Source organism: Alexandromys fortis, unplaced genomic scaffold, assembly GCF_014885135.2.
Source record: "Alexandromys fortis isolate MF-2015 unplaced genomic scaffold, M_Fortis_MF-2015_v1.1 scaffold_213, whole genome shotgun sequence".
Lineage (NCBI taxonomy): Eukaryota > Metazoa > Chordata > Mammalia > Rodentia > Cricetidae > Alexandromys > Alexandromys fortis.
In genome coordinates, this window is record NW_026068093.1 from 449,007 (window position 1) to 476,686 (window position 27,680).

The 27,680-nt window shown below is 47.7% G+C and overlaps 1 protein-coding gene across 2 annotated transcripts; it reads left to right on the top strand.

Moving 5' to 3' along the window:
- Window positions 1-15,646: 15,646 nt before the first annotated feature.
- Window positions 15,647-27,113, top strand: Spata3 (spermatogenesis associated 3). 2 transcript variants are annotated; one of them, XM_050123180.1, is made up of 4 exons: window positions 15,647-15,956; window positions 19,840-20,014; window positions 21,922-22,065; window positions 24,326-27,113. In XM_050123180.1, exons 1-3 carry the CDS (start codon window positions 15,653-15,655, stop codon window positions 22,025-22,027), a joined length of 585 nt encoding a protein of 194 aa, XP_049979137.1. In that variant the 5' UTR covers window positions 15,647-15,652; the 3' UTR covers window positions 22,028-22,065; window positions 24,326-27,113. The 2 variants fall into 2 exon arrangements, with proteins under 2 accessions (XP_049979137.1, XP_049979138.1); XM_050123181.1 differs by having other exon boundaries at window positions 19,843-20,014.
- Window positions 27,114-27,680: the final 567 nt, after the last annotated feature.

Genomic DNA, 27,680 nt, shown 5'->3' on the forward strand with positions numbered 1-27,680 from the left:
AGGGAGGGAGGGAGGGAAAGAAAGGAGGGAGAAGAAGGAAGGAAGGAAGGAAGGAAGGAAGGAAGGAAGGAAGGAAGGAAGGAAGGAAAAGAGGGAGGAGAGGGAAGGAGGGGGGAAGGAGGGAGGAAGGGAAGAAGGAGGGAGAGAGGAAGGGAAGGGAGGCAGGCAAGCCAGCACCAGGGAGGCAGGATCAAGAAGATTCAGTGTTTCAGGAAAACCCTGTCTCCGTTGAGGGACCATATCACAAAAAGAAAACGTTAGTGAGCAGGCGGAGAAACTGCGGTCCTCATACACTGGCTGCTGGTGTAAAATGATGGGGCTGATGGGGGAACAGCTCTGCTAGGAAGGCGTGCTAGAACACATGCTCACCACGTGCAAGGCTCCAGCATTGCTCTCCAGCATTCTCCACAAGAAAATACGTAAACAGTTACCATAAAATCTAGTCATGCGTTCCTAGGAACACTCAGACAGTGGGGTGTGCGCATTCAGACAGAGATTTGCATCTAAACCTCTGAGCAGCCCTGTTCACAAGACCAGACTAAACTGTGGAAGTTGTCCAGATGTCCGTCAGTTGGCAGATGGACAAACAGGCTACAGAACATCCGTATGACAGATATTTAATCCTAAAAAGCAAACCAATACTGAGCAGTGCTAATAAGGGCTAAATCTTGAAGAGAAGCCAGCTGCAAAGGGATTTGTATTGTACAACCTGTGTACAAGAAGCATCCACAACGGGCAAATACACAGACAGGAAGCAGTTCCATGGCTGCTGGGACTGAGGAAGGGGAACTGAGAAGAGATCAATTATCAGGAATGAGGTTTCTCTGTGAATAATACATACACAATCTAGGGAGTAAATGAATGTCTACTTTAAAGTGGTCAAAATGATACATTTTATGTTACATGAATTTTACCTCAATTTTTAAAGAGCATGTACTTTTTCTTTTTTATATATATTTAAAAGACATGTATTATTTTATGTGTATGGATATTTTGCCTGCATGTATGTTTGTGCACCACATGTGTGTCTGTATCAGAAGGTGTCAGATCCTCTGGAACTCCAGTTCCAGTGGGTTGTGAGCCAATAAAATGTTCTGGGAACAGAACTCACTGCAAGAGTGGTAAGTGTCCTTAACTGCTGAGCCAGGACCCCAGTCTCCAGTCCCATGCACCCCATTGTTTTCTTTGAGATATAGTCTTACCATATAGTCAGAGCTTCTGATCCTCCTGCCTCAGCCTTCCAAGTGCTGGGATTACAGGTGTGAGTCACCACCGGCTGACTAAAAACATGTACTGTGATAAGCGGAAGACACAGAAGTCAACCGCTCTCTACTTGTGGCATTTCATAACCTACCGATGCCAAAATCCCTCCCCAGAAAGGTACCTCCAAAGCTGTGGTTGCCCTAACAGACAGGCAGGAGGGGCCGGATTTAGGATTACGTCGCTCCGACTCTGGACCCCGCCCTTGTACTTTCTCATAACCTTCAGGGTCAGGAGGACATGCAGGATCCAGAAGGAGCACCATAGTCCCCAAGACCAGCAACAAGGCACGACTACCCAGCTTCGGTAGATTCCACAGGAACCAACCACAGAAGGGTTCCCACATGAAGGAACACACAAGAAGCAAAGAGAGTGAGCAGTGGGGGCTCTCAGGAGAGTGTCAAGCTTAGAGTAAGCAGCAAAAAAGAAAATACTGAAGATATTGAAAAGAGAACAATCAGAGTGTGTAGGTGTGCCAGTTGTGTGGAAAGATGTACACAGATACACAAAGGCAGCTGTGGCGGCGGGAGGAAAGGCAGGGCGATGAGTCTTGTAGACTCTGTCTCTGTTTTATTTCGGAGTCATATATATGTTTAGCATATTCAAAAGCTAAAACTGAACTTCAAAAGGATGGAGTAACACAAACAGACACAAACAAATCTGGTATTATATTGAAGTGAAAACCACACAAAACCAGGAATCAACTGAAGTACTCTGATTGCACACAATGGGTTTGTTCTGAGCTTATCTGGTATCTAGTAGATTTACTGATAGTGGTCTCATCATCCTGAAACTCTTTTCTGCACGATATTGTATAAGACAAACACACACACACACACACACACACACACACACACACACACATGTTCTTTACTGGAAAGAATAAAGTACACTAGCCATCGGTAAAAGTTAAAGAAAAACCCGCAATGTTACATGTGAGATGGAGAAACCGGTTTGAACCCATGATTAGCAACAGATTACTGAGTTCTGTCCACTGAAGAGCATAGTAGCTCTGACAGGCCAGTAACCATGGCATAGGCACCACTAAGTCCTATACACCTTACCACTACAGAAACCAGGGCTCCTTGAAACAGTGGCTGATTCTAGGTTTGGGGCTAACATGCATGTGACAAGCCTGGAATGCTATGTCTGATCAGAAAGCAAAACAGGGCTCAAATGTAAATGTGATCTTGCCAAACAGATTCAGGAGCTGACCTCAGGATGCTCAAAAGTAGAAGCAATCTGAACATCAAAATGAACAAGAATAGCCAGGCACTACACACATGCCTGATACTCTCAGAAGCAAGATGAGATCAAATCCCCTGGTGCTGACGTTCCAGATGGTTCTGAACTACCACACAGGTTCTGGGAACTGACCCCAGGCCTTCTGCAAGCGCAGCAAGTGCTCTTAGCCACCAAGCCATCTCCCCAGCTCCCGGGTTATTATTTCAAATTTGAATTCTTACAGAAACAAAATAACCAACTAGATGTAAGAAGAATGAAATACTTAAAATATCATTCTGTAGCCCCGGTATTTTCTCCAGGCAAGCATCATCAGTTACAGGGTGAACCTGGCACCCCACTGACCCTCTAGCCATGTGAAGAACTCACCAATTATTGATTCCACACAAGAATGGGGTGAGGCTTGGTGATCAAGTTTATATCAGCAGCATATCTGATATTATTCAATCTCAATCTGAGGCGGTGAGTGACTGCCACAGATGTTCCAAATGCTAAGCCCAAATTCTGCTAAGCCCCAATAACCATGTTACTAAAGACATGTCTACACCTAGCACAGACTCTTCCCAAAAGGAAATGTCACAAAAACAAACAAGAAGCAGTCATGATAAAAAGGCAAGGAAGGATCTAGATTAAAGACAAAATGACTAAACATCACGCGTGAATCTTGATTGCATCCTGGGCATGGTTTAAAAAAAATGATCCAGCTGTAAAAAGGCACCGGGGGAATTCTTCAGGGCCCCAAATGCAGATCGTGTGTCGTGTGCTGCTACGACTTCCATCAGAGCATTGTGGTTTCGTGACAGGATGACCTTATTAGGAGATGTTGATATATTTGGATGGGAGGTATCAAGATGTCAGCAGTTTGCTTGCAGATTGTTCAGCAAAATAAAAGTATTTGGAGAGAGAGAGGGAGGAGGGGCGGGCAATACGTTAACAGTTGCAGGATTAGTAAGTCCTTGTACTCGCTTCAAATCTATAGGCTTGGATTTTCAGAACTGGAAGTGCTGGGGAGAGGAGGATGGCAAAGCACTCAGAGAACGCTGTCATCGAGCAAGCAGCCAGACCCAAGGCTCCTGCCGCCACAGAGGTTAGACTGGCTCTCTGAATACAGCAGCCTGATTCTCCTTTTGTAGTTGTCCTGAAAGGGTGAAAGTTTTCCATTCGGCTTCCTTGAACCTCTTCCCACCCCTGCCTTCAGTTCAGCACCTAGCAAAATCCCTAACCCATGTGGACACACTGACCCCACCCCCCTGTGTACACTGTGTGCGGGGGTGTTGTTGTTGTTGTTGTTGTTGTTTTTGCTTGTTTTGTTTTGTTTTTGTTTGTCCGAGACCGAGTTTCTCTGTTTTACTGCCCTGGCTGTCCTGAGACTCACTTTGTAGACCAGACTGGCCGCGAACTCACAGAGATCAGAGATCCGCCTGCCTCTTCCCTGCACCACCACCGCCCAGCAGCACTGTGCTTGTTTAGGGAAATGGAAAACACCCCTGGCAGACAGCACAGGGTGGGGATCTCTGCACCACTACGTGGTTCAGGGTCTCTGAAGCCTGGGGTGGGGGGTGGGGGAGTCCCAGATCAGTGCTCTTGTCTTAGAACATCTGTTTATCTGTTCCTGGGTGGTCCCTGGACTCTGCAAAGGAAGCCTCCACTTGATACCGCCGCTGTGGTTCCAAATGGCACCCGGGGCTGGGAGATGCTATGGGGGGAAAGGCGTATGCTCTGTGGGCCTGATGGCTTTGAGTTCACTCCTGCAACTCACATGAAGGTAGAAGGAGAGGCCCTACTCCACAAAACTGTCCTCTGGCCTCCACGTGTACACAATGTCGCACCTGCATACACACCGGCACTATACTTTAAAACTTAAGATAGCATTCATTTGCCTGTTTAGTCAATTATCTGACCAGTCTTCTTCCAGCAGCACCAACAATGCCTAGGCAGTTTGAAACACTGGGGAGACGGTAGTGAACAAGTGACCATGGTCTCTGCCCTCACAGAACTGTGACGCAACAGGGCGGGCAACGGAGGGCCTATCAGGGACGGTGAGGGGAGGAGCTGTTTGAACTGACGTTTGAGTGACGTTTGAGCGGGGCTCTGGTTTGAATATGACTTTTGTGTGTCCAAAGGCTGATGATGTGTCGGGAGCTTGGGTTTCAACGTGGCGGGACTGGAGATGATGTGGCCTTCCCTAGCCTTTTCTAGGTAGGGCCTTGTGGAAGACCCATCATGGGAGAGTCAGCCTTAGGAGGATTTCATGTCGTTCATGAGGGGTTAAGTCCTGCAAGAGCGAAAGGTTTGCAGAGAGCAAGGTCTGGCTTCTGAATTTCCCTCTTGCGCGTGAGTCCAGCGTGATGCCGTCAACCACGCCGTGATGTAGCCAGAGTGTGCTCCCTCACCAGGGCGGGTACATACTGGTGCTACCCCCTGCAATCTACAGAACTGTGAAATAAATAAACCTACTCCCTTTAATAAGTACCTCAGCCTCAGTACCTTGCAGCAAGAAAGAAATGAATACAAGCAGGGAATATAATTTCCAGGTGTGTGGGGGGGGGGGTTGGGGCAGATTTGGGAAATGATAAGGAAACCATCAAGAGACACTCTCAGGGCTCCTTTTTATAAAACCGACCAGATGGTGGTAACCTTCATTGGAAAGTTCTAGAGAGGTATGTAGAGGAAGTGGGGCGGGAGGAACAAATGTCTATGCGGGCCACTGAACACTCACTGAAGAGAGGCCCACACTTTTTTTTTCTTTTGGTTTTTCGAGACAGAGTTTCTCTGTAGCTTTTTGGAGCCTGTCCTGGAACTAGCTCTTGTAGACCAGACTGGCTTCGAACTCACAGAGATCTGCCTGCCTCTGCCTCCCGAGTGCTGGGATTAATCGTGCGCCACCACCGCCCGGCTGAGGCACACACTTTGCTTGGGTATGTGAACTGTTTATAGATCGGTGGCCACAAAAGCTATGTAAGGCAGGGGCTTGTGCTTTTAAGATTTATTAATTTGTGTGTATGGGTGTTTTGTCTGCATACCAGAAGAGGAAATCGGAATTCATGGGGTCTACAGTTGTAAGTGGTTGTGAGCTGCCACGCACATGTTAGGAATTGAACTCAGGACCTCTAGAAAAACAGTTGGTACCCTTAACCACTGAGCCATCTCTCCAGTCCCCAGGAGCTTGTCTTGTTCCTCTTCTAGAAATGACTGCTCTTCTCAGGAATATATGCTCGGAGTGATCTCAGTTCGGAACTCTTCCTGGTCATAAGGGAATTCTGGCAGGACAGGGCTCTGCTGGCTCTCCCCCCAAAAGCAGGGTGTGTGTGGAGCAGGATGTGAAGGAGCAGCTCAGGAACACACACACACACTCACACATGTGGGTACATACACAACCAGACATGATTCTTTCAGCCCCACGGAGGTTCAAGTTCACGCCACTCACTCATAATTGACCAAGGAGAAGAAATTCCAGGATCCATACTGGAGGATGGAATCCTCCCTCCAACCACCAATCCTATTACTCCAAAACCAAGAACTTCTTGGTGCAAGAATGTGTTGCATGGAAAAATCAGCGGTGGCATGGAGTCCCTCCTCCAGGTGGATACCTCAAGGGAGTGACGAAACGGGCACACGTGGAAGAAAGGCCTGGGGGTGTGGAACAAGCACCCCACGAATCCAACATGAGCAGGAGGTACTTACTCCCTAGGGTTCCTGCAGCACAAGGTCACAAACTTGGTAAAACAACAAAAGCTTCCAACTCTGACAAGCAGAACCTCAAAATGGAGCAGTCAGCAGGGCCACACTCCCTCAGGGGACATGAGAACAACCTGGTCTTGCCTCCTCCAGCCCATGGCTTCTGGTGGCCTTGGCTTGTAACTGTAACATTCTAATCTCTGCCTCTGCCTCCATCTCTTGCTCTGTGTGTCTTCCCTGAGCATCTTTAGAAGGGACATCTCATTGAATTGGGGGATTCTTCCAGACAGTGGTCCTATGAATCATTTCCTCTCGAGGTCCTGATATTTGCACAGGGCCCTGTTTCTAAATAAGGTCTCCTTCCCAGGAATTATAGTTTGGCCATGAGACCTTGTTAACAAGCCATTAGGGGCGGGAGGCAGTGGTTAAACTCGCTTGCTTTCTGACTTGGTGACGGCATCTTGTGGTGAAGACCACTCATTCTGGAACTACACTGAGAAACCCACCCCTGCCACAGGTTCTCACCACTAGAGAAAACTAAAAGCATTCTGGGAAATGCGGGTGCACTCCATCTATGCAAATGGTCCTCTCTTCAATGGCTGTTCCCACACCTCCTGCACTTAAGTTCTTTGCTCACTACCCCAGAACTGGAATGTCTCCCCTTTTGTGGAATTTATGGCTTCTGGCATTGGTATTACTTGCCTGATCAGCACCAGTCTTATGCAAATTATTCTTTGGCAATAAATCCTGAGCTGCCATGTGATGGGTTTTGCACACCAACTTTGGACTTGCTCTGTCCCTGGTGCCTAGAAATGGGGGAGTCACAAAAGTCAGTACATGAAGCTAAAATGCCTATGACCTAAGTCATTCTGTAAACCAAAGGAGCCGAGACCTCTGTGCTTCAGATCAAAACCCACTAGCCACCTCACACTGAAAATAAGGCTCCCATGCCCTGATCAGGTCTGGTTTGAAATACGGGAAGAGGTAAGAAAGAAATGTGCTAAAGAGATCTATTTTCCTCCTCTACACCCAGATACTGCAGTTAGCTTTCCCACGTTGAGAGAATTCAGAACATGCCATGTTTATGGATGAGCCAAGGTAGGCCCAGTCCCTCAAGGACAGAAGGAAAACCCTTTGCGACTGCTTGAGAGCAGGGTAGGTGCTAGGTTCAAGTCACTGGGTGAAGGGGGGGGGACAGGAGGTAATGTCTACATCTGTGGTCTTACTATTCCAGGGGATTCATTCAGAGACCACTCAATCCCTTTCTGCAAAAGGAATTACTGGTGAAAAATTAACAGGGAGCTAAACCACCTCTTTGCCTTTCCCTGTGTCTTCCCTGCTTCCAGACTGAGGCTCTCCCCTGACTGGTTCTATCTAAAGGCCCATTGTCCTCCCAGACATATGGCTTCTTTCATTCTGAGGATTCCTGATCTACTCCATTATATCCCAACCCCGCATCCTCCCATCTCCCCCACTACCCCCATCCTCATCTCCCACAACCCTCTTAGCCCTTCCCTACCCCCCAAGAAGCCCAGTACTGTAGTCTGTGCCCCAGGTTAGGGACGGATCTCCCTGCCAGCACCTGGCCTCTCCCTCTCTGCCGGTATCCCTTCCTTAAGACAGGAGGAAAACAGCTGTGAACTGGGAGACTTCTGCCTGCTGGATCAATTAAAAGCATTCACCGAACATCTCTTACTCAGGACAGCCAGGCCAAAGGGATGGATGAGCACAAAATCGAGCTGCATAAAAAAAGTTACAATGCCCTTGTCCTTCCATACCCATCCACGGCTCTCTCCCTTCTATCTTGTCTCACTCCCCTGGTGCCTCCCAGAAGGCAAGAATCATTATCGCTTCAATCTTTGGAGTCAGCTGAGAGTTGAGGTTTCCAGGACTGGAGCTATGTCCCCAGGAGGAATTAAACTGAAGAGGAACTCCGAGAAAAGGAACGCCCAGGCAATGGGCTAATCCCTACTATATCCAGCACTGGGCACTGCTTCAGCCAGAGCGGTCCTGAGGCTTTGAAAAGGAAAACATGGGCAGGACAAACTTTAAAGAAAGCCCAAACTTTGCACACAGCTCTTCCGGCATCTTTCCTGCCCCTGGGGACTCCCCAGGGCCACCTAGATCAAAGAGCAGGCGACAATGCATCTAGTCCCCGACCTGCAACCATGCAGCGCCCCCTGGTGGTGGTGGTTTCTCTGCCAGAGCCCAGGCCAGGCCCAGGAAGCAGGCAAGGCTTTTATTTTCCCTAACTGGGCAGAGGACGTACCTCTAATTCCTCCTATGCAAGACAGAACTCGAAGTCCTTTCTCTCTTTTTTTTAAAGTAATGTGCTTAATATTACCCTAGAAATACACACAATTTCTGTATTATGTATATTATTAAAGTACCATACATTAATTTCTTCAAAACACAGGCAAACGGAAAGAAAAATCTCATATCAATTTGCCAAATAAAGATTCAGGGCATTTATGGATTTAAGATCCATAAAGAATAATTGCATGGGGAAATTATTTATAACTGATTCAAAGATCATATTTCAGTGCCTTTTGTGTATTTGCTAAGTCTGACAACTCTGTACCCTTCACATAGTTTTCCCTTTCCATATATGGAGGGTTTTTACTAAAGAAAGGGGTGCTGTTCATAAGGCAAACTGTTCAGGGACTTAACTGTCCTACTTAGCAGCTTGCCAGAAACATCTTTCCCTGCCACCAGGGTGCAATGAGCTGGACTTTTAGATATCTGGAGACTGGAGTCTTTCAAACCCTTCTTTTATCCCCAGCCCAAGAGTCCTTCCTGTTCCTTCCCTGGCTTAACCTGTCTGTGCCGCTCGTGGGGACGCACCAACCTCAACTCTACAGCACAGCTAAGCACAGTTGGGGTGTTCCTCAGCCCAATGCCTCAGTCTCAGGGCTCAAACCGTGGATCTAACCCCTCCCCTTCGGACTCCTCAGTCACTAGCTCCATCATCTTGTATGCTGCCCGGAACTGCACTCAGTTAAGCCTTTTAATTGTGACACAGTGGAATGGTAACCATGGCGATCATTGTGTCAGACTGTCTCTTCCCTCACAAGGTCGGAAAACTCATACCTATCAGAATCTCTGTCATATTTTTATGGGGTGTGCTCAAATTGCTTGTATATGACAAGCATTCAAAAACCTCATGATAAAAATATACCCAAGAAAAAAGTCTCCCGTATCTGGGGTTTGGAGAGAGGGGTAGGGGACAAAAGTGAGAGTTTTGGGTATCAGTGGAGAGAACGAGGACTTTGGGTCAGACATACTGGACTCAAGTCCTTGCTTTGCCATTTTCTGGTTAGATGACTTTGTATATGATAGGCCACAACCGCACTGGTTAAGCCAGTGAGTCTTTGCCATCGTCCAGATCTGGTTTAATCTGGTGGTTAAACTTAACCCTGAACTTCAGCCCTCTCTAGAGGCTGGAGAGAATCCATTTCAGCAGTTAAGAGCAGTGACTGCTCTTGCAGAGGACCCAGGTTCATTTCCCAGCTACACCTAACAGTTCACAACCCCCTGCCACTCTAGTTCCAGGGGATCCAGTGCCCTCTTCTGGACTCCACAAGCAATGCACACATATGGTGCACATACAGATGAGCAGCTATACCCATACACATTAATACAATGTTTTTAGTTAAAGACAATTCTTTCTCAAGTTAAATGTCATATGTGATGCCCAATATGCCCATTAAGTACCAGACAAAAGTCTCAAATATGATCAAGACCTCTCACTCCCAAGGGTGGAGTTGGTGCTTAACCATTCGAGTAGAGGTTTTATTTCCCAGTCACAGTTGCTCATGCAAGATGAACGGAAATGATGCATTCACCTTGACACTGTCTTCCTCTCCTTCTTTTCCAATCCTGCTATCCAGGAGCTAGGGGCACCTGGGACCAGCAATCCTGAAGGCCGGAAAGAAGGTCCACTATTGAGTGTAGCAAAGGGCCTATATCACTGACAGACGAAATGAAGGGATATTATTTTGAAGCCCTGTGTTTTTGGATCTCTCCACTACACCAACTTAAATGCAACCAAGGGTTTTAAAGGTGCCAACCATTAAACCCATATTATTTAACACCAGCTGATGCAATGGGGCTCTTGTCTTTAGTACCACTTCTGCCAAAATCTCCTCCCGTTAAAGGATGGGGCCTGAGAGCCCTAGGGACCAGATGCCTCTCATCTGATCTTCTACCCACCTCCCAAAGGTCTCACAGGGTCTGGCAGACCCACCACATCTCTGACCCCCTGCCACACTGTGGCTTCAGTGTGCCACGGGCTGACGGAGGGGAATGCCCCATGACGGGCCTGTATAAGGAACTTCTGACAGCTCCAATTGAAGTTGACCTGATGAGCATCTGTAGAGGGGACAAAGCTGTTCAAATCTAGAGCGCCTGAGACCACTGCTCCTTTCTTAAGTGATATGCCCCAATTTAGGCCATCTTCATATACAACTGGATTAAAAAGCAAAAATGGAAACCTAGGTGAGGCTTCCTGCTGCCATGGTAACCTCAGTCTCCCCTCACACTCAGGACTTCATCGGCTCCCTAGAGAAAGGCCAGCTGTGGTGGTACCTTTCAGATTTGCCCAGTTAAACAGAAGGGTCTTGGAGTCTGGCTGGAGTGTAGCTGAGTCTCCAGGATGGGAACAGACATCACCACTGTCTAGTCTGGCTCAGCCAAGGCAGGTCATTCTGGTTTTGCCTAGACTTGCCCTCTAGGACTTTGGACTTTTTAGTGGGATTTCAGCTCAGGGTTTTATAACTATGAGCTTTGATGAGTGTGTGTGTGTATGTATATATGTATACATATTTATATTTATATAGTGTAAATATACATGTGTATAATTTCCCGATACAAGGGTTCTCTGTAGAACAGACCTGGCTGTCTGGGACTCACTTTGTAGACCAGGCTGACCTCGAACTCATAGAGATCCGCCTGAGGGCTGGGATTAAAGGCATGCAACACCACCGCCTGGCTTGTTTTTACTTTTATATTTAAAAAAATTTCAAGGCTCATTTTTACAAGAAAATTAACAAAAGGAACAAATTACCCCACTACTAGAATCCGAGTCTCTGTGGTTGTGTCGTGTGCAGACCACATCTGGTCCACAGCCACTGTTTTTAAAATGTCTTCCTTTTACGTGGAGGCTTTAGCGAGTCCATCCTTCTGCCTGGAAAGATGTGCCTGTTGAATTCACCTCACACACACACACACACACACACACACACACACACACGACCCCAAGGTCAGTGTGTGTGTTATCCCAGCATCCAACATCAGTTTCCCTATGTTTAGAAGATTCTCAGGGAATAGTGGGTTAGAGGCCCTTGGTTGCCTGCGGCAGGAGGCTGTAAGACCGAGGGGTATTGTGACATGTTCCAAGGAAAGGCCGTTTTTTATTTGGCCAACAGAAGCCCCAGCTCATTGGGGCAAGGGAGCCGGACCAACATGGAACAGGGGCCTGGGGAGCGGCCCTCAAGGACCCTGAAGAAGAAGGTCGAGGCTCAACCAGAGACCCCGAATCAAACTATCTCGGGTCGCGGTCGGGTGCTGCTAATAAGAGAGTTCTTGAAGCAGGAAGAGAGCTACACGACCCTGCAGAACTTTCCGGATCAGCCTCCGACGGATCCGTACGCTGAGCCCGCCGACAGCCAAGCAACTGACTGCCAAAGTAGTTCCAGCAGTACCAGGCGGGGACTCAAGCGTACCGGCGACTGCTTGGCAGACAGCCCAGAAGCCCCGGCAGCCAAGTACAAGCGCCGCGCGGAGAAGCCGGAGAAGCCGGAAAAGCCAGAGAAGCAGCAGCTCTCGAATCTCAATGAAAAGGACTCGCCCGATTGCGAGGCATCTCGAGATCTAAACGGGGTTTCCTGCTCGGAGACGGCTGAGATTGCCGAAGTAGGCTCGGAGCTCGGCAAGCAGCTGCTCCTGGTGCTGTGCCACGCGTCGGCGCTAGACACGCAGCTGCCCCGGCTGCAGCTGCTCCTGCAGCAGGTGCGCGCCCAGGACCGCCGCCCGCCAGCCGCGCTCGTCGGGATCCTCGTGCAGCCGCGGCCGGATGAGGAGGCAGAGTCGCGCCGCCGTCTGGAGGACCTGCTCTGCAGCGTTTTCGCTTCGGAGAATCCAGGGGTCGAGGTGCACACAGCAGTGTTCTGCCCCAGCCGCTCCCAGGGTGTCCTGGACGTTCAGCGCGCTGCCAGTCAAGGGCACGTGGGCCCCCTAGTGGATCGTCAGACCCAGACGGATGGTGAGGAGCCCGAGGGTGGAGACTGGGACTGTTGTTCCCCTGAGAAGTGGGCAAATCCCTGTCCTCACTGCCCCGTGTTGGCACCTCCAGAAGTTTGGAGTGCAATTTGGATGGTAATAAACCAGCGTTCTTTTCCCAAGATGTGCAGGCTGGGACTATCTAAAAAGTGTTCAAGTTAACCCGGAGGGGTTACCTCTCCCACCCATCTGCCCTACCCACAGCTTAGGAGAAACCATGATGCGGTGTTGTAGCCCACCCTCTCCTCTCCAAACCCAGGGATGTGCCCTTCCCAGGTTCTTTAGTGGGCTCCTATCTCCTGTAACTCCTTCAGGGGATAAAAATGTCAATAAAAACAGCCTATTGTGAGCCAGCCACTATGTGAAGGGCTCTCACCTCCAGGCTTCACAACAGCCCTCTAAGGTTGGGACTTCAGGAGAGTTAACTGCAATTTTACTCAAAGCCCCTAATACCCTCCCTGTGGCCCTGGGGGCTAATTTGAGGCCTAGGGTCCTTGAGCAGTAGACTCTTAATATGAGTTTCCAGCACTCTGTTTCCAGAAGCCCCTTTCAGGGACAACACAGAGACCAGAAAAGTGTTCTGAGCCCAGAAGCCTTGGTGTCCCTTTACAGAGGCTCTGCCGCCTTTCAGCTAGTGACCAAGCTCCCTCTTTAGACCCATTACCCTCCCGTGTGACACACAAGGATGAAGGACTGCTTGATGCCATATTCAGCACGAAGAGGCTAGCTTCAGAATAAATGGTGACACACTCATTCTAGTGTCCAGAGCACACTGAAAGGTCAGAACCTCGGGGACAGTTAAGGATAAGGTATGATCACTTTTTGGATAGGGTATGATCACTCTTAAGACGGTGTAACCTCACTACCTATCCCCTCAACCTTTTAAGCCCATTCTTTTCCTAAATGGCCAATAACACAGCTATGTTTCACATGGATAGTTTTAGTGTACCTGGTTAAAAAAAAAAGCCCCCCCCCACCATGGGTCATTCCAATTGTGCCTCTCAGGGGGACTACAAAAATCCTAGTCGGTCTTTGGCAGAGTAGGGAGTCTCCCAACTCTGCCTAGAGCTATTCCCTGTGCTAGCCTTATTACTTTCACTCTCAACTCCGACAGCTTGTATGAAACCTTCTGGCTTTCCTTGCCTGGGTCTAGGGGTTGGGGAATGAAAGCTAAGACAAAGCTAGGAGGAAGCAGCTGCACTGACTGTGACTGCTCTCTAGAGGGGCCAGGCTCTCTGCAGAGAACCAGGAAGACTTCTCCCAGCTTCTGAACCACGCATTTTCCCCTTAATGGGAGAAACATTTCCCAGTCCGGATTCTGTCATCCCTCTCCCAGGAACCCAAGCCTGAGTGTCCTGTGCCCTGTGGCCTCTCTTCTGGTGGAATGGAATAGCTGTTTTATGGCTAGTAGGACATTCTACCCATATAAGTCCCTGCCCCTGTCTGACTCTTTTAAACCAGTTATTCTCAGCCAGGAACAACGTTGCCACCTCCTCAAAGATCTGGGGATATTTAGCCACATCTAGAGATGTTTCTAGTTATCATGGAGGGATACCAACCAGTCAATACCAGAGAGGATGAAGAATTTTATATGACACGCAGCGCAGCCTCCCCAGGGAGACATTACTCAACTCAGCATCAATCATGGCTGAGGTTGAGAAACTGGCTTAAACCAGGTTGAGATCCTCCATCAATATCTTGCAGTGATGAGCATCATTCAGACTTCCAGTCTCTCTGGTTCTAAATGGCATCCCCTCAACTGGTCCATCGTTCTTGCCCTAGGAAGCCTCCACCTGCCCACTGGACCCCCTTACTCCAAACCAAACACACACACACACACACACACACACACACACTCACACACACACACACACACACCGATGCCACTGATCCGAGTTTCTCAAGTTTCTAATTCTCCATACCTTTCTTCAATCTTTTCATGCAACAAACTTTTTTTTTCAATTCATTAATTTCAAAGCCTGCTAGATTCACAAAGAAAAAGAACCCTTAACTGGAATTTAGTCCTGAGTATGCCAACAATCAGCTGGGGGTGGAGAGGCATTTGCATGTAACTTAACTTCTCTAAACCTCAGTATCCTTTTCATAAAATAATAATAATAATAATGTAATTGGCAAAGTCTTTGCTGGCTCTAGAAGCCTGAAGTCGATCCTCTCATTTTATTATTGACATCTGGTCTGGCCTTGGTGTGGAGCTGGCTTGCTAGCTCTCCCCTGACCTGTGTCAGGTCCCCCCTCCCCAGCAGTTGTGGGACTCTGGGTAGGGCAGGTTACTTACCCACATAGCTTACCTAGTTAATGGGGGAAGTTCTGTCTCCCACGAGGAGCACATTTTCTGCTGTGGTGGGTGACATTTAGGCTTTATTTTCAAAATGCCTTTCCTGCTTCCATCCTAAAACGAAAGTCACATTGTTGATTTTGAGGAAGATTCGTGGTCTATTTGACCCATCCAGGGTCTTGGGAGGGAGTAAGTCTGTTTCACCAATGTAATGAGCTTCAGAAATTATTTGTTTTCTGTGAGTTGGTCAAATTCAAGTGTTCATATAAAAGTTCACACACACACACACACACACACACACACACACACTGTCCCTGGTCCCCTCCCAGGAGGAGGAGGAGGAGGGATTTCAGAGATGACAGAAGGCAGTGGGCCCTAGGAGGTAAAGTGTTAACAGAAGCCAAATCTTCAGAAGTTTCCTGAAAACTTACTAAACAAATGGCGACCATAGATGTGTTTGGGGACAGACATGTGGAAACCAGTGACAGAGCTGAGAGTTCCATCCAGGATGTCTCCCGTGGACCCAGGAACACTCACTCAGCGGAAAGGTGCCCCAAACTGGTGCTCTAGTCACAGAACCAAGGGGATCCAGTTGTCCTAGGCCCACTGTTTCAATCAGGCCCTGAAGAGATAGGGCCGCTGCTGCCCCCTGCCTGTTCCAGCGAGAAGTCCTGGAAGAGAAAAGATGATCCAGAGAAGACTGCCAGAGCCCTAGCCATGGGATCCACCCTGGCTTTTGTGACCTCACAGGAGGAGGTATGGGTGACTCTTGTCTGTGGGACCTTGCTCCAGTCAAAGACCAGAGCCATACCCGTAAGGGAGACGACCTCCCTAGGGAGGGAGCCAGGAAATTCACAGCTCCATGTAGCTCCTCCGTGTTAGCCTAGAAGGATCACCATGAAGAAGGTCAAGAAGAAAAAGTCCGATTCCAGGCGCCGCAGGGATACCATTTCACCGCAGGCTAGCTCCGACTCCTCACAGCATCCCAGCTCGGAAACCCCACCGACATGCCCAGAGTCCACCTCGCCACCGTCGCAGCCACAGCCCTGCCAGGAGTCCACCCCACCGCAAGTTAACCCTGAACCTCTACCGCAACCGCCTGCACCCCAGGCTCTCCCAGCTGCAGAACGCCGGGCCTCAACGCCATGCCTGTTACCTGCAAAGGTTGAACCCAAATCAAGCTCTCCATCCAGGAAACCAGGTGGGCAGACTTCCTGTTTAAGTACTTCTATCCTTCTCGCTGATGGGGTCCCAGAGCCCAGTTCTTGCATGATGTTGGTGTACAGTTAGCATGTTACCTGGGGCCATGTTTATGAAGGATGAAGGGGGAGTAACTCCCAGAGAGGCCAGAATTCCTGGGTTTTGTCATTCCATACATCCGAGGTCTCACTGGTTACTATGAATACATAGTAACGTTAAACTCGGCTCTATGGTGAGACTCTCTCCTTAGCAATCAGTCAACAACTGTTTAGAAATTGAAGACAAACTGTCTAGAAGAAGTGAGGCCGTCATATGCCTTAAGACCACATTTTTGTCGGGCTCTTCTCATGAGAAACCTGACTAGCACAAAGAAGATAGCCCAGAGTGAGGTGACAGTTTTTGAGGGAACTGGGGTTTCCTGTTTATCAGGTGGAAGATGGGAGAAAAGTTTTTCCATGTTGTCCCAAGAGGTCTGACCTTGAACCCACAGAGAGGATACTGTAATAAAATCCAGGATTCCTGGCTAAATTCTAACTTCAGATAAACCACATAATGTTAGTGTATGTGTTTCAAATAAGCATCCTGTATTTCTGTTTGCTAAGTTGTCAGCCTTTCCCACCGAAGAGACTAGAGAAGAATCTGATCAATGTTTAAAACAAACAAAGCAACAACAACAAAATAACATTTTGTAGCCATCAGCCCTGTCTACAATTAAACAGCTGGATGACTGCCAAAAAGTGATCCCCATCTGCTTGGGTGGCCAATGAGAGGCCAAACTTTGGACAGTATGAAGGGGACTGAAGTGGCTAAGGACAATGGTGAAAGCCAATCAAACTGCCCGCGGGCTATTCTTTCAGTATCTGGCACTCAAGCTCAGCCGACTAACTTAATCATCTTATCTGATGATACTGCAGGGATGGTATTATTTCTCTGCCCATTTTATAGATAAGGAAACCAGGGTTTAAACTAGCTAACAGGCCCTGGAGTAGCCGTTGGTACTGCTGAAAAAGGGACTTCATTCTATTCTGACTCCAGAATCCTTACCCTTAACCACAGCTAACCTTCCAATGCCAAGAAACCAGCTAGTCTCTCAAGAAGGACATCTTTCTCTGACCTTTCCTTGAGCTGTGACCAGGTGCTCTGTGTCCTTGAGCAGGCCACGATCTCTGGGCCACAGCAATCCTAAGACAGTCTGAGTCAAAAGTTAATGAGAGTTCTAAATCCAAGGACTTGCCGGGACACCAATGCCTCTGTGACTAAACACCACGTCCTTGACCTGTGGTGGTTGTATGTGACGTGAGCATGAACCATGGAGACAAACATTTTTGGATGATGACCTCAGAACTGGTGTCACCAGTAGAAGGCAAACTGTGCTGTTGCAAATCTTTTAAGTCTTGAAGCAGTTGCTTAGAAGGCAGTGGGGTATTGAAGGGGTGAAAACGAGGCTCACAGCATTTGTTAACTTTTTCATCACTGTGACCAAATGTATGAAACAGCCGAAAGGATGAATTATTCACGTTGGTTCACAGTTTGAAGGTTATCCTTGTATCATGGCAAGAAATAGCTCAGAGCAAAGCAGCCAGGAAGTGGAGAAAGGAAGGACAAGAAGGACAGACATATCCTGCAAAGACGTACCCTGGTATATCTTCCTGTTAGGCTCCACCTCCTACCTTTTATTAACTCCCAATAAGGCTACATTGTGAATCCATGGAAGGGATTAATACGTTCATTAGATCAGAGCCTCCACAGATCTAATTTTTCTCCAGAAACACCTTAATAGAAGCACCCAGGAATGTGCATTACAGACAACCTTGGCGTTTTCCAACCAGTCAAGTTGATGAGATTCACCGTCATGTTCATTGAGGTTATAGTGGACACCTCATGTTGCTTCCCAGAGAATCTCCCCCTCTGAGAAAGAGCAGGCAGAAAGGTTGGAAATATGGGCTGAAGACTTTTAAATATATAATGTCACTTTCTATAACCAGACCTTTTTAACGCAAAATAATGTTGACTAAAAGCAGTACCAATCCTCCGTGACAGCGACATCATTAAAAAAGGACAATAACATGTTGGAGATTTAGAATTCAGAATATACATTGTTAGTAGGATTGTAGAGTGAGATGGGTATTCCTGGGAAGCAATCTGGATGTTACCACATGACCCATTCCATTTCTGAGTATCCACACGAGAGAATTAAAACCACACCCAGACAGAAACCTGTATGTGAATGTCCTAACAGCACTGTTGATAATAGCTAAAAGTTGGAAACAACCCAGTGCCCACCACATGATGAACGGGTAAAATAAATGTGGTATAAAATATCAGAATGAAACACTACTTGCAAAGAAAAAAATAATGTGCTTTATTGATAACCGCTACAACACAGATGAACCTTAAAAATACTAGTCTAGAGAAGCCGATCCTCCCAAGAATTAATATATATTGTTTGATTTCACTTGCAAAATGCCCAGAATAGGTTAATCTATTGCCCGGGATAGGAAAGAGAGAAGTGGGGGTGTCTGATGATAGGGTGAGGTTTCTTCTTCAGGAGATGGAAGTGTCCCAAAGCTATATAGTTGTGATGGTCACACAACTTCACAAACATACTAAAGTCACCTAGCACACTAATAGTAAATTAAAAAACTTTGAGAGTTATATCTCAATTTCAACTTTTTAAGCTGAAAATAAAAGCATCGTTTGTAGAATCCTTGCTTCCCCCATTCCAAGAAAGCCATGTGTTCTATAGACAGACTAAGCAGGAAGTGTACTGAACCTGCTGGCTGACTAACTGGCTTTACAGCACTGAAGACTGAAGCCCTTGTCAAACCCAGCTGGAATTATCCACTAAAAAACAGCTTGGCCAGAAACAAAGGGTAACATCTTCCAGTTCTGCTAAGTCAGGTCCCAGAAGAACACAGAAATGGTAGGATTAGAGAACTGTTTCTGCAGGAATAAAGCGGTGTAATGTTTGCCTTCAGGATAAACTGGTGCCCACGACGTACTTGGAATGTAACAGCACCAACTCCAGGACTCTTGTTGCAGCCTCTCATGGGCAGTACCATCGCCTGCTCGCATCACTTCCTACCAGTTCCATGTGAAGGACTTTCCCTGACTTTAAAGGTTAAAGATCTTGCTCCCAGTACTCAAGAGCCAAAGGCAGAATCTCTGAGGCCAGCCTGATCTACAGAACGAGTTCCAAGTCAGCCAGGGCTACATAGAGAACCCTGTCTTAAAAAGAAAAAAAAAAAAGTTGGCGATCTTGAGCTGATGTCCACTTCTTTTTTCTTTTCTTTTTGTTTTTTATGGGGGGGGTGGTTTTGTTGTTGTTGCTGTTGTTTTTCAAGACAGGGTTTCTCTGTAGCTTTGGAGCCTGTCCTAGAACTAGCTCTTGTAGACCAGGCTGGCCTCAAACTCACAGAGATCTGCCTCTGCCTCCCAAGTCCTGGGATTAAAAGTGTGTGCCACCACCACCCGGCAAGCTAATGTCCACTTCTGTAATGAACTTGCTATGTTCTTTAAGCCTCAGATTCCTTATCTGAAAAAAAACGAAACCAGCACATTCCATGTCACAGGGTTGCTGTCCCAACTGAACATGGATGACAGGAAGCACTAGACAGGTGTAAGCAATCTCTTTGCATTGCTGTGATTCTTCCCAAGTGACACCAGCCTGTAACCCACCTCTTCTTCCAAACAGCTAGTCCCCCTTGTGTTTGAGAAGGGACAGCCCTGTAGGCTAGCTGCCTTCTTATCATTCAATCTCACACCTTTGGGGTTTCCTGTGGTAACACTGCAGCTGCCACGTGTGACTTCTAGGGTTGTCCTCAAGACTGTGCCCCATCCCCAGGAACATGGTGCCGCCCTCATTTCTCTCGTTCTCTGTCCAGCAGTGCCTCTGACCTATATGGCTCCACGCTCCTGTTCCTGTATGGCCTGCCCTGGCAGCTCTGCTTGCTGGCGTCGTCTGGGGCTGTGTCACAGCCGCATCTTCGATGTCCTCCTGCCTCGGGACTGGCAAGCCATGCCGGGGAGAGGATTCCCAAACCTTCTCACCTTCTACAGGTTCCCAAGCAAGTGGGAGGGATAAAGCCTTGAGCATAGAGTTCCCAGGGCCAGGCTCCATCCTCAGACCTTAGTAGCAATCGTGTGTAATAAATTCCTCCAGAAACCATAGGTCTTTCCAAAGGAAAGCCTTCCTTCCCCTCTAAATATCCAATTCTGCTTTGGTGGGCAGACTCTTGTGGTACCATTTCTCTTTTCCACAGAAGTTCTCACTCCTGAGAGCACCCCTCCACCTAGCCTATATATATATATAAACTCCAGTCACCTGGGAGCCTTATGATTATATATTGGTTGACCATTCGCTTCCTTTTTTGATTCATACCATACACAGGGAGCATCTATTTAGCACAATGTATATGAATTATCCCTGGAACTCATCGATAAACCTGATTATAACTCACACGCCCCTTCTACTAATAATAACAAAACCTGCCCCATTCAGAGTAGGCCGTGCTGTTACCACGAACATCCATAAGGGTCATATGTTCCAGACTGGTCTGTTATTGTCAGCCCCTCCTCCATCATGGCATCACCCGGCCTTTGCCTTGATGTTCCTCAGCAGAAATGTATCTAGCCACTGTCACTCATGGGAAGACCCTCGTCCATGTTAAGACCAGACTGAAGATGTCTTCATTCTTGCAGGACTGCTGGGTTACGTGTTGGGGCTAAGAGAGGGGCCTCTACCCAGATGATCAGCCCCACTTGTGCTCAAGACGTCACAAAAGCCCCCGGCAAAGGGCCTTCCATATGGAGGCCTTCTATCTTACATCAGGAGTGCGGCTCACTGTCCCACATTCTTCTCCTCTCCTTACCCTTGCCAGCTCCCTTTCCTGCAGAATATGAAACATACACAGAGGGGGGGGGCTGTTCTAGGGAACAGAACATGCCAAGCATCAGAGATACCAGCTAGTCAATCCCATCCAGGAAAAGCCTGCCCACCACTCACCCACATAATGTGCCCATCCATCTGCTGCCAGGTGGTGCTTTGGGTTCCCATGGGTAAAAGGAATCAAAGTCTGCTCTAGAAGGATGCTAGGCACTATGAGAGTCACCTAAACAAGATCTTCACCTTTTCGACATGTTCAACCTGGGCGGTAGCTAAGACACATGCATTTAGAAACCTCTACACAAAACACGTAGTGTTGGGTCCAGGAGGGTGCCTAGGAATTTTAGACTAAGACAGCACCATGTCAGGGTCCACAGCATTGTGTGCCTAGTGTATGAGCCAACTCCAAAAGCATCCTGGGGTCCTCTACTGCTTAAGATGAAGAGGAGGGGTCTTTTAAGCTGTAGGAAAAACCAAAACAACATTCAGACTTAGGAAAGCGAGGGAAAGAGGCCTGGATCCCATGGCCAGGGAGAGACTCATGGTTTTTATTTTGTTTCCCAAAGGAAAGACTGCTTCCACAGTCTTTACCTTTTCAGAGGACTTAAAATAGGCATTCACGTTAGACAAGAATCCCTGCTTTGGTCAGCTTCCTTCATTCATTTCTGGGATGCCCTCCTTGCATTTACTAGTACACTAGTTTGCTGTCCCAGTCTTTACAGTGGTGTCTCTAATCTGTGTTTTCCTGATATCTAAACGTCTCTGAAATGCCTCCGAGAGTTGTTGTGAAGCTTAAAGGGGACATTGAGTTGGGGGTGCCTGGTATCTGGCCCGGCACATCATGGTCTGGACCACCCTCATCCTACCACCCCTCTAGGCATCAGGCCTAGGCCAGCCCACCTTCATGCCCCAGGGATCTTGCTGGAAGCTTTGTAGGAAAGGGCGGGGGCACTTGTTAGGGTACCCTTTCCTTCCTTTAGAAGGAAGATCAGGACAGGACCCTCTAAGTGCCATTGTCTCCTTCCAGGACACAGACACTAAACTTTTCTCCCCTAACCCCCCTTTCTGCTGTGCTTTGCAGAAAACCTTCAAGGAAATACTGCACTTCCCGTAACTCACGTACTTCAGGCTCTCGGGACTGTTGCTGTGTCTCTGGGGGCCCTGGGAGCTGCCTACTTCATCGCTGAATCCTTGTGAACTGAACCCCAGGCCCATGGTCCGGCAGGTAGGAGGATCGCCGTGTCCCTTTCCTCCAGATAGAGCTAACTCAAGGTGGACTAGGCCTTCAGCCTGTCAGGGACAGCTCATCGTCTAGGCAACTCATTCCTGACTCAAGATAGGCTGTCATGGCTGTCCCGAGACCATTTATAAGAACCATCAGGACAAACTCCTACCTTCTCTCTTGTCCCCTGCCCTGCTATGGCTTCCCTAGCCCTATGGGAAGAAGTAGCATGGTTGGGGTTAGGTTGCTCACAATTTGGGGTCTTTCTTAGAATGTCTAAGAAAAGTGGCCACCGTTCATAACATCTCTAGTCCGACCTCTCTTTGGTGGCTTAGCTCCCCCGGTGTACCCCCCAACTCCAGTGACTGTTTCCACTCACACCAGTGTCCTCCAGCCTGTTCCACAAGGTTCTTTGGAATGTGTGTGATCTCTCCTGCTCCTTATATTGCACCATCTCTGAGTATGGGGATGTCTTCAAACGCCACTCCATTTCACCTGAGCCCCCTGAGCCCCAGAAGCAGAGCCAGAAACAAGGACTGGGTACACCTGATACCTTAAGGAAGTACTCTCAGGAGAAAGCCAATGTGGGTGGGAAGGCAAGAGCAAGAAAAGAAGGCCTCAAACTGGCTCCATGGAGCTCCAGAATGTTTTTTGTACAATAGAGCCGCTCCCTCAAGAGACACAAGGCTTCTCCTTCCATGTCCCTGTGCCCCTCGATCAGTATGGGACTGTAGGGGTGTAGGGAGCAAATTTGGGTCTTGGTGGAAAAATCAGTTCCTCATCCTGAGTGCCAGTCACTGGAGGAAGGAGTAGCCCTTGTTCATCATCAGCCAAAATCTACCATTCAAAGAGCCAATGCATCAGCTGAGAAGGGAACTGGGCGAGGTGATCGCCAAGAGCACCCACAGTCATCCCAATAGCTAGGTCTTGATCAATGAATGCTTTAAAAGTGATGGTTGAGGGAGGGAGCAAGCACCAAGGGAGATATTTCGGCCTAACCCTGAGCCGTCTATCATCCATGGGAGCGGATGGGTGATAACTGAAGTCAAACACAGGTCTGGGAATCAATGCTTAGAATATTTAAACATCCAAATCCTGCAAATGGCTCCAGTGGGGGTCATTTTGCCAGAGCTCCTAATGTCCATTCAAGGGTCATCTGAGGAATAATAATAGTAAGCCACCCTGCCCTCCGGGAAATAGCGCATGCAGCACCTAAGAGCCTTGGCTACCCTCTTCTTGCTGGGAGTGAGCAGGAGTTTGAGGGAGATAGTTGGAGGCTGCTGTGTCTTGCTATCATACCAGCATGGCGCCTGAAAAAATGCTGGATTTGGAGTTAACATGACAATCTCCAGTCTAGACTGTGCCGTTTGGATTCGGTGCTAGATGCATGTTCTTAACTTCTCTGTCAGTGTTATCTCTAGTGGGGAGGAACAGCTCTCTCTGAAGACCACGGACATGAGGAGTCAAAGAGAGAGACTCAGAGGTGCCCTGTTCAGGGCCATGCCCCAGGGTGGGGATGACAGTGGCACTAGCCACATAAAGGATGCAAGCATTTAATCTGTGAGATTCCTTGTAGCATCACTGTTTGGAAGTATGGGTTCTGTGAGCATGCAGACTTAGGGTTAGATGTTCCTTTAGCATCCAGTGCCTGGGCAGGTTCTGGCATCTCACTCTCTTCCCGTTAAGTGGAGATAATACCAGCAGAATTCTCTTGTTGGGAAGACTGAATTTTAAAAACTGGTAATGGCGAGATGCCTCAGTAAGTAAAGTATTTGCCTGGCAAGTATGAGGATCTGAGTTCAAATCCCCATCATCCATGTAAAAAGCCAGAACCAGCAGTGTGATCCCAATGCTGTAGACTAAGAGGCAAGAGGATTCTTAGGGCTCTCGGGTCAGCCAGTCTAGTTGATCCCTGATCTCTAGGTTCAGCGAGAGACTACACCTTGTCTCAAAATAAGAAGGAAAGCAATTAAGGAAGACTCATCATGTTGACCTCTGCCTTCTGTACATATATGTCAATCTGCACACGTGCAGACAGATGGGTGGAGAGGGAAGGGGGAAGAAAGAAGAGGAAGAGAAGGAAGAAGAGGAGGAGAAAAGGAGGAATTTGAATTCTAAGATGATTAACTTTTTTACAAAAAGCATTTAGTTGTTGAACCCTCATAGGGAAGACTGTCAAAGTGGAAAGTTGTCTAGATAGATGGCAAGGGATTGATTAAACTAATAACTGTGTTACTTGCCTATTATTTATCTTTCCTTACAGATCCAGTGTCCATCAAAGGATCTCACTTGTCACCAAAATAGAGAAAGAAAAATATCTTGTCTCTTTTCATCATTTTATTTTATTTTTTTATTTTTGAGACAAGGACTTCCTATGTAGTCCAGGATAGCCATAAACTCCTAATCTTCCTAGCAGAGCCTGTAGAATACTAGGGTTTCAGGTGTGTGCCACCAGACCCAGGTAGAAATCTGTCTTCAGTGTGTTTTACTCAGAAATATAAAAGTTGGATCCAGCACCCAGTCGTGGAGGTAAGAGCCTTGAGGATATTTCAGTCTGAGTAGGAACCTACCATTCCTGGCTTGGCCTCTCACCAGGGAGAACCACACTACACACATTCAACAGGACAATGTTTACTGCTTTCTAAAAGCAAGAACGACGGGGCTCGATTCAATGCCTAATTTAACTGGTCAGCCGCAAGTCAGGCCAGTTAACAAGGGCAGGAGGGACAAGCTAGTAAAAAGCCTGTGTTCTGGGAGGCAAGGGCCCTGAACCCAGCAGGGCTATCTCTAGAAAAATGGCCCCTCTTGACATTACTTGTGATGGGGTCCTGATCTGTTTGCACCCTGTGACTACTTCTGGTCGGTCAGTGCTGGGTGGGCTTTTTCTTCTAATTCTTAAACTGTCAGGTAGAATCTTAGTCTACAGTAATCCCAGCAAATACTCCTGAAAGAGGCAGGTATTACAAGGAAGGGAGACAGACAGTACTGGCGACAGTGGCCTCCGCAGGCAGCTGGAGCCAGACCCTGCTGGTGCCACCTTGGAAGACGGCAGTACACACTGTCAGAATAATCCCACCCAAGAGAAAACTAACAGTGAGTAGCCGCTGCTACCTGCTGTTGATGGCGGCCTACCAAGAGGGAGATGGCTGTACTTGCATCCTCAGGAGAGGAATCATATAGACAGAGAAGAGTAGATGGCAGAGAAAGCCATGCCCAAGCCTTGTGGGGCAGAAAAGGGTAGGATAAGAACCTGCTGTTCCTCTAAGAGTTGGCCAAGGGGGAAATATAGCCAGACTGCCCCCAGTGAGGCAGGTGACTGATCTTCCTGGAGCAGTAGATAGAACTGAGTGGATAGGTCAGGCTAGTTAGTTACTGGAAGTCCCCAGAGCCTGTGAATCTTTGTTTAAGGTGATCCCAGCAAACACCACTAGTTGAGGGGACAAGTGATCGGAACTGGGGTTCCCTCCCTGAGCCCATAGAAACGTTCTCTGAGAAGTCAGGCTCTTAAAGAATGCAGAACAAGGGACCCAGGAGGATCATGTTTCTGCCCTGTCCTGTGTGTGATATGAAGAATCCCACAGATCTCAGAGACCCTGTGACCACTACTTCCGCAAGGCCTGACTCCTATGACCAAAGACAAACTCCTTTCCCTGGTATATTAATAGACCCCCTTCTGTTGTAAATGACAACTTGGCAAACCCGTGACCCTGCTTAAATCAGCCCTCTGCCCAGCACACAGGCTTACACAGCTAAACTTGGAGCCGCTCGCCCACACAAGTAGTTCTCTCACTCTTAAGTCTTCTCAGTCTGTGTCCCAGGCCTGGCCGTGTCTTCCAGGACAGTCTCATGTATCCCATATCCCCTCTGTAGGAGGAGACCACATTCCCTGAGGAGACCTTGAACGGATCCCCCCTGCCTCCACCTCACAAGCACTAAAATTGCAGGTATACACCACCATGCATGGTTTATTCAGTAAGAGGGATCAAACCCAGGACCTCGGTCATTTTAGACAATCACTTTACCAACTGAGATGCATCTCTAGTCCCAGACTTACTTTCGATGCCTGACCACAGACTGCGGTGGGGCTGCAAGCTGCTAGGAACCAGATCACCTTATATTCCCCATGCATTTATTGGTTGTCCTCACCTCCCCCTCCCTCAGTCTATAAGACACTGCCCACAGCACCTCTGTAATGACTGCCCATTACCCTGTCCCTGAGGCATTGACTGATTTGATGATGCTGGCCACAGGCCTGTTCTAGAAACCAAGATAAATGGGTTCTTCAGTCTGGCTGCTTTTTATTCAACACAACGGTTTATTATTATTATTATTATTATTATTATTATTAGTTGTTGTTGTTGAAAAAATTTCCACCTCCTCCCCTCCCCCCATTTCCCTCCCCCTCCTCACACTCCTCTCCCCCTCCCCCCACTGCATTCCCCCTCCCTCTCGAGTCTGAAGAGCAGTCCGGATTCCCTGCCCTGTGGGAAGTCCAAAGTCCTCCCCACTCCATCCAGGTCCAGGGAAGGTGAGCATCCAAACTGGCTAGGCTCCCACAAAGCCAGTTTATGCAGTAGGATCAAAACCCAGTGCCATTGTCCTTGGCTTCTCATCAGCCTTCATTGTCTGCCATGTTCAGAAAGTCCAGTTTTATCCCATGCTTATTCAGTCCCAGTCCAGCTGGCCTTGGTGAGCTCCCAATAGATCAGCCCCACTGTCACAGTGGGTGGGTGTACCCCTCGCGGTCCTGACTTTCTTGCTCATGTTCTCCCTCCTTCTGCTCCTCATTTGGACCTTGGGAGCTCAGTCCGGTGCTCCAATATGGGTCTCTGTCTCTATCTCCATCCATCGCCAGATGAAGGTTCTAAGGTGATATGCAAGATACCAGTATGGCTATAGGATAGGGTCATTTCAGGTTCCCTCTCCTCAGCAGCACAACGTTTTGAATTTATATTTCAGTCCTATATGTAGCAATTGTTCTCTTGATTTCTAAGTGTGTCACAATCTATTTCTTCATTCATCTGCTACTGATATAATGTCATTTTTTCAAGCTAGGGTTCTTAAAATAAATTTAATATGCTTGTGTAATTTTTTTAATGGGAGCAACATTTTCATTTCGTTTAAACATCTAGAAAAGAAATTGCTGGGTTTTAGGGTGCTTGATTGATTTGGTGAGAAATTTTTAAAAGCGTTTGCACCATCTCAGCCTCCTCTACCAGAACTGTAAGTATTCTGAAGACTCCGCACTGCCTAGCCATTCAGTTAACCAGCGCGTGGTGCACCTCTGGACAAACAAAAACCTTTCTACTGGCCCACTGTCTAGATCCTTTATTAAGGAATGACAATAAATGTTTAATTGTGAGAGTGGTTTTATAGTCAGTGTTAAAATAATCATTTATGCTGAGCCAGTGACCTCAGCTGGAGCAGATTGGATATGAAAACAGAATCCATCCTTCTGCTGCATACAGTAAGAAACACACCTCAACCTCAAAGACAGACATCACCCCAGAGAAAAGGGTTGAGGAAATTTTTGCCAATCAAATCGACCTAAGAGACAAGGTGGTGTAGCTATCCTAATATCAAAATAGATTTTTCAAACTAAAATCAAAAGAGACAAG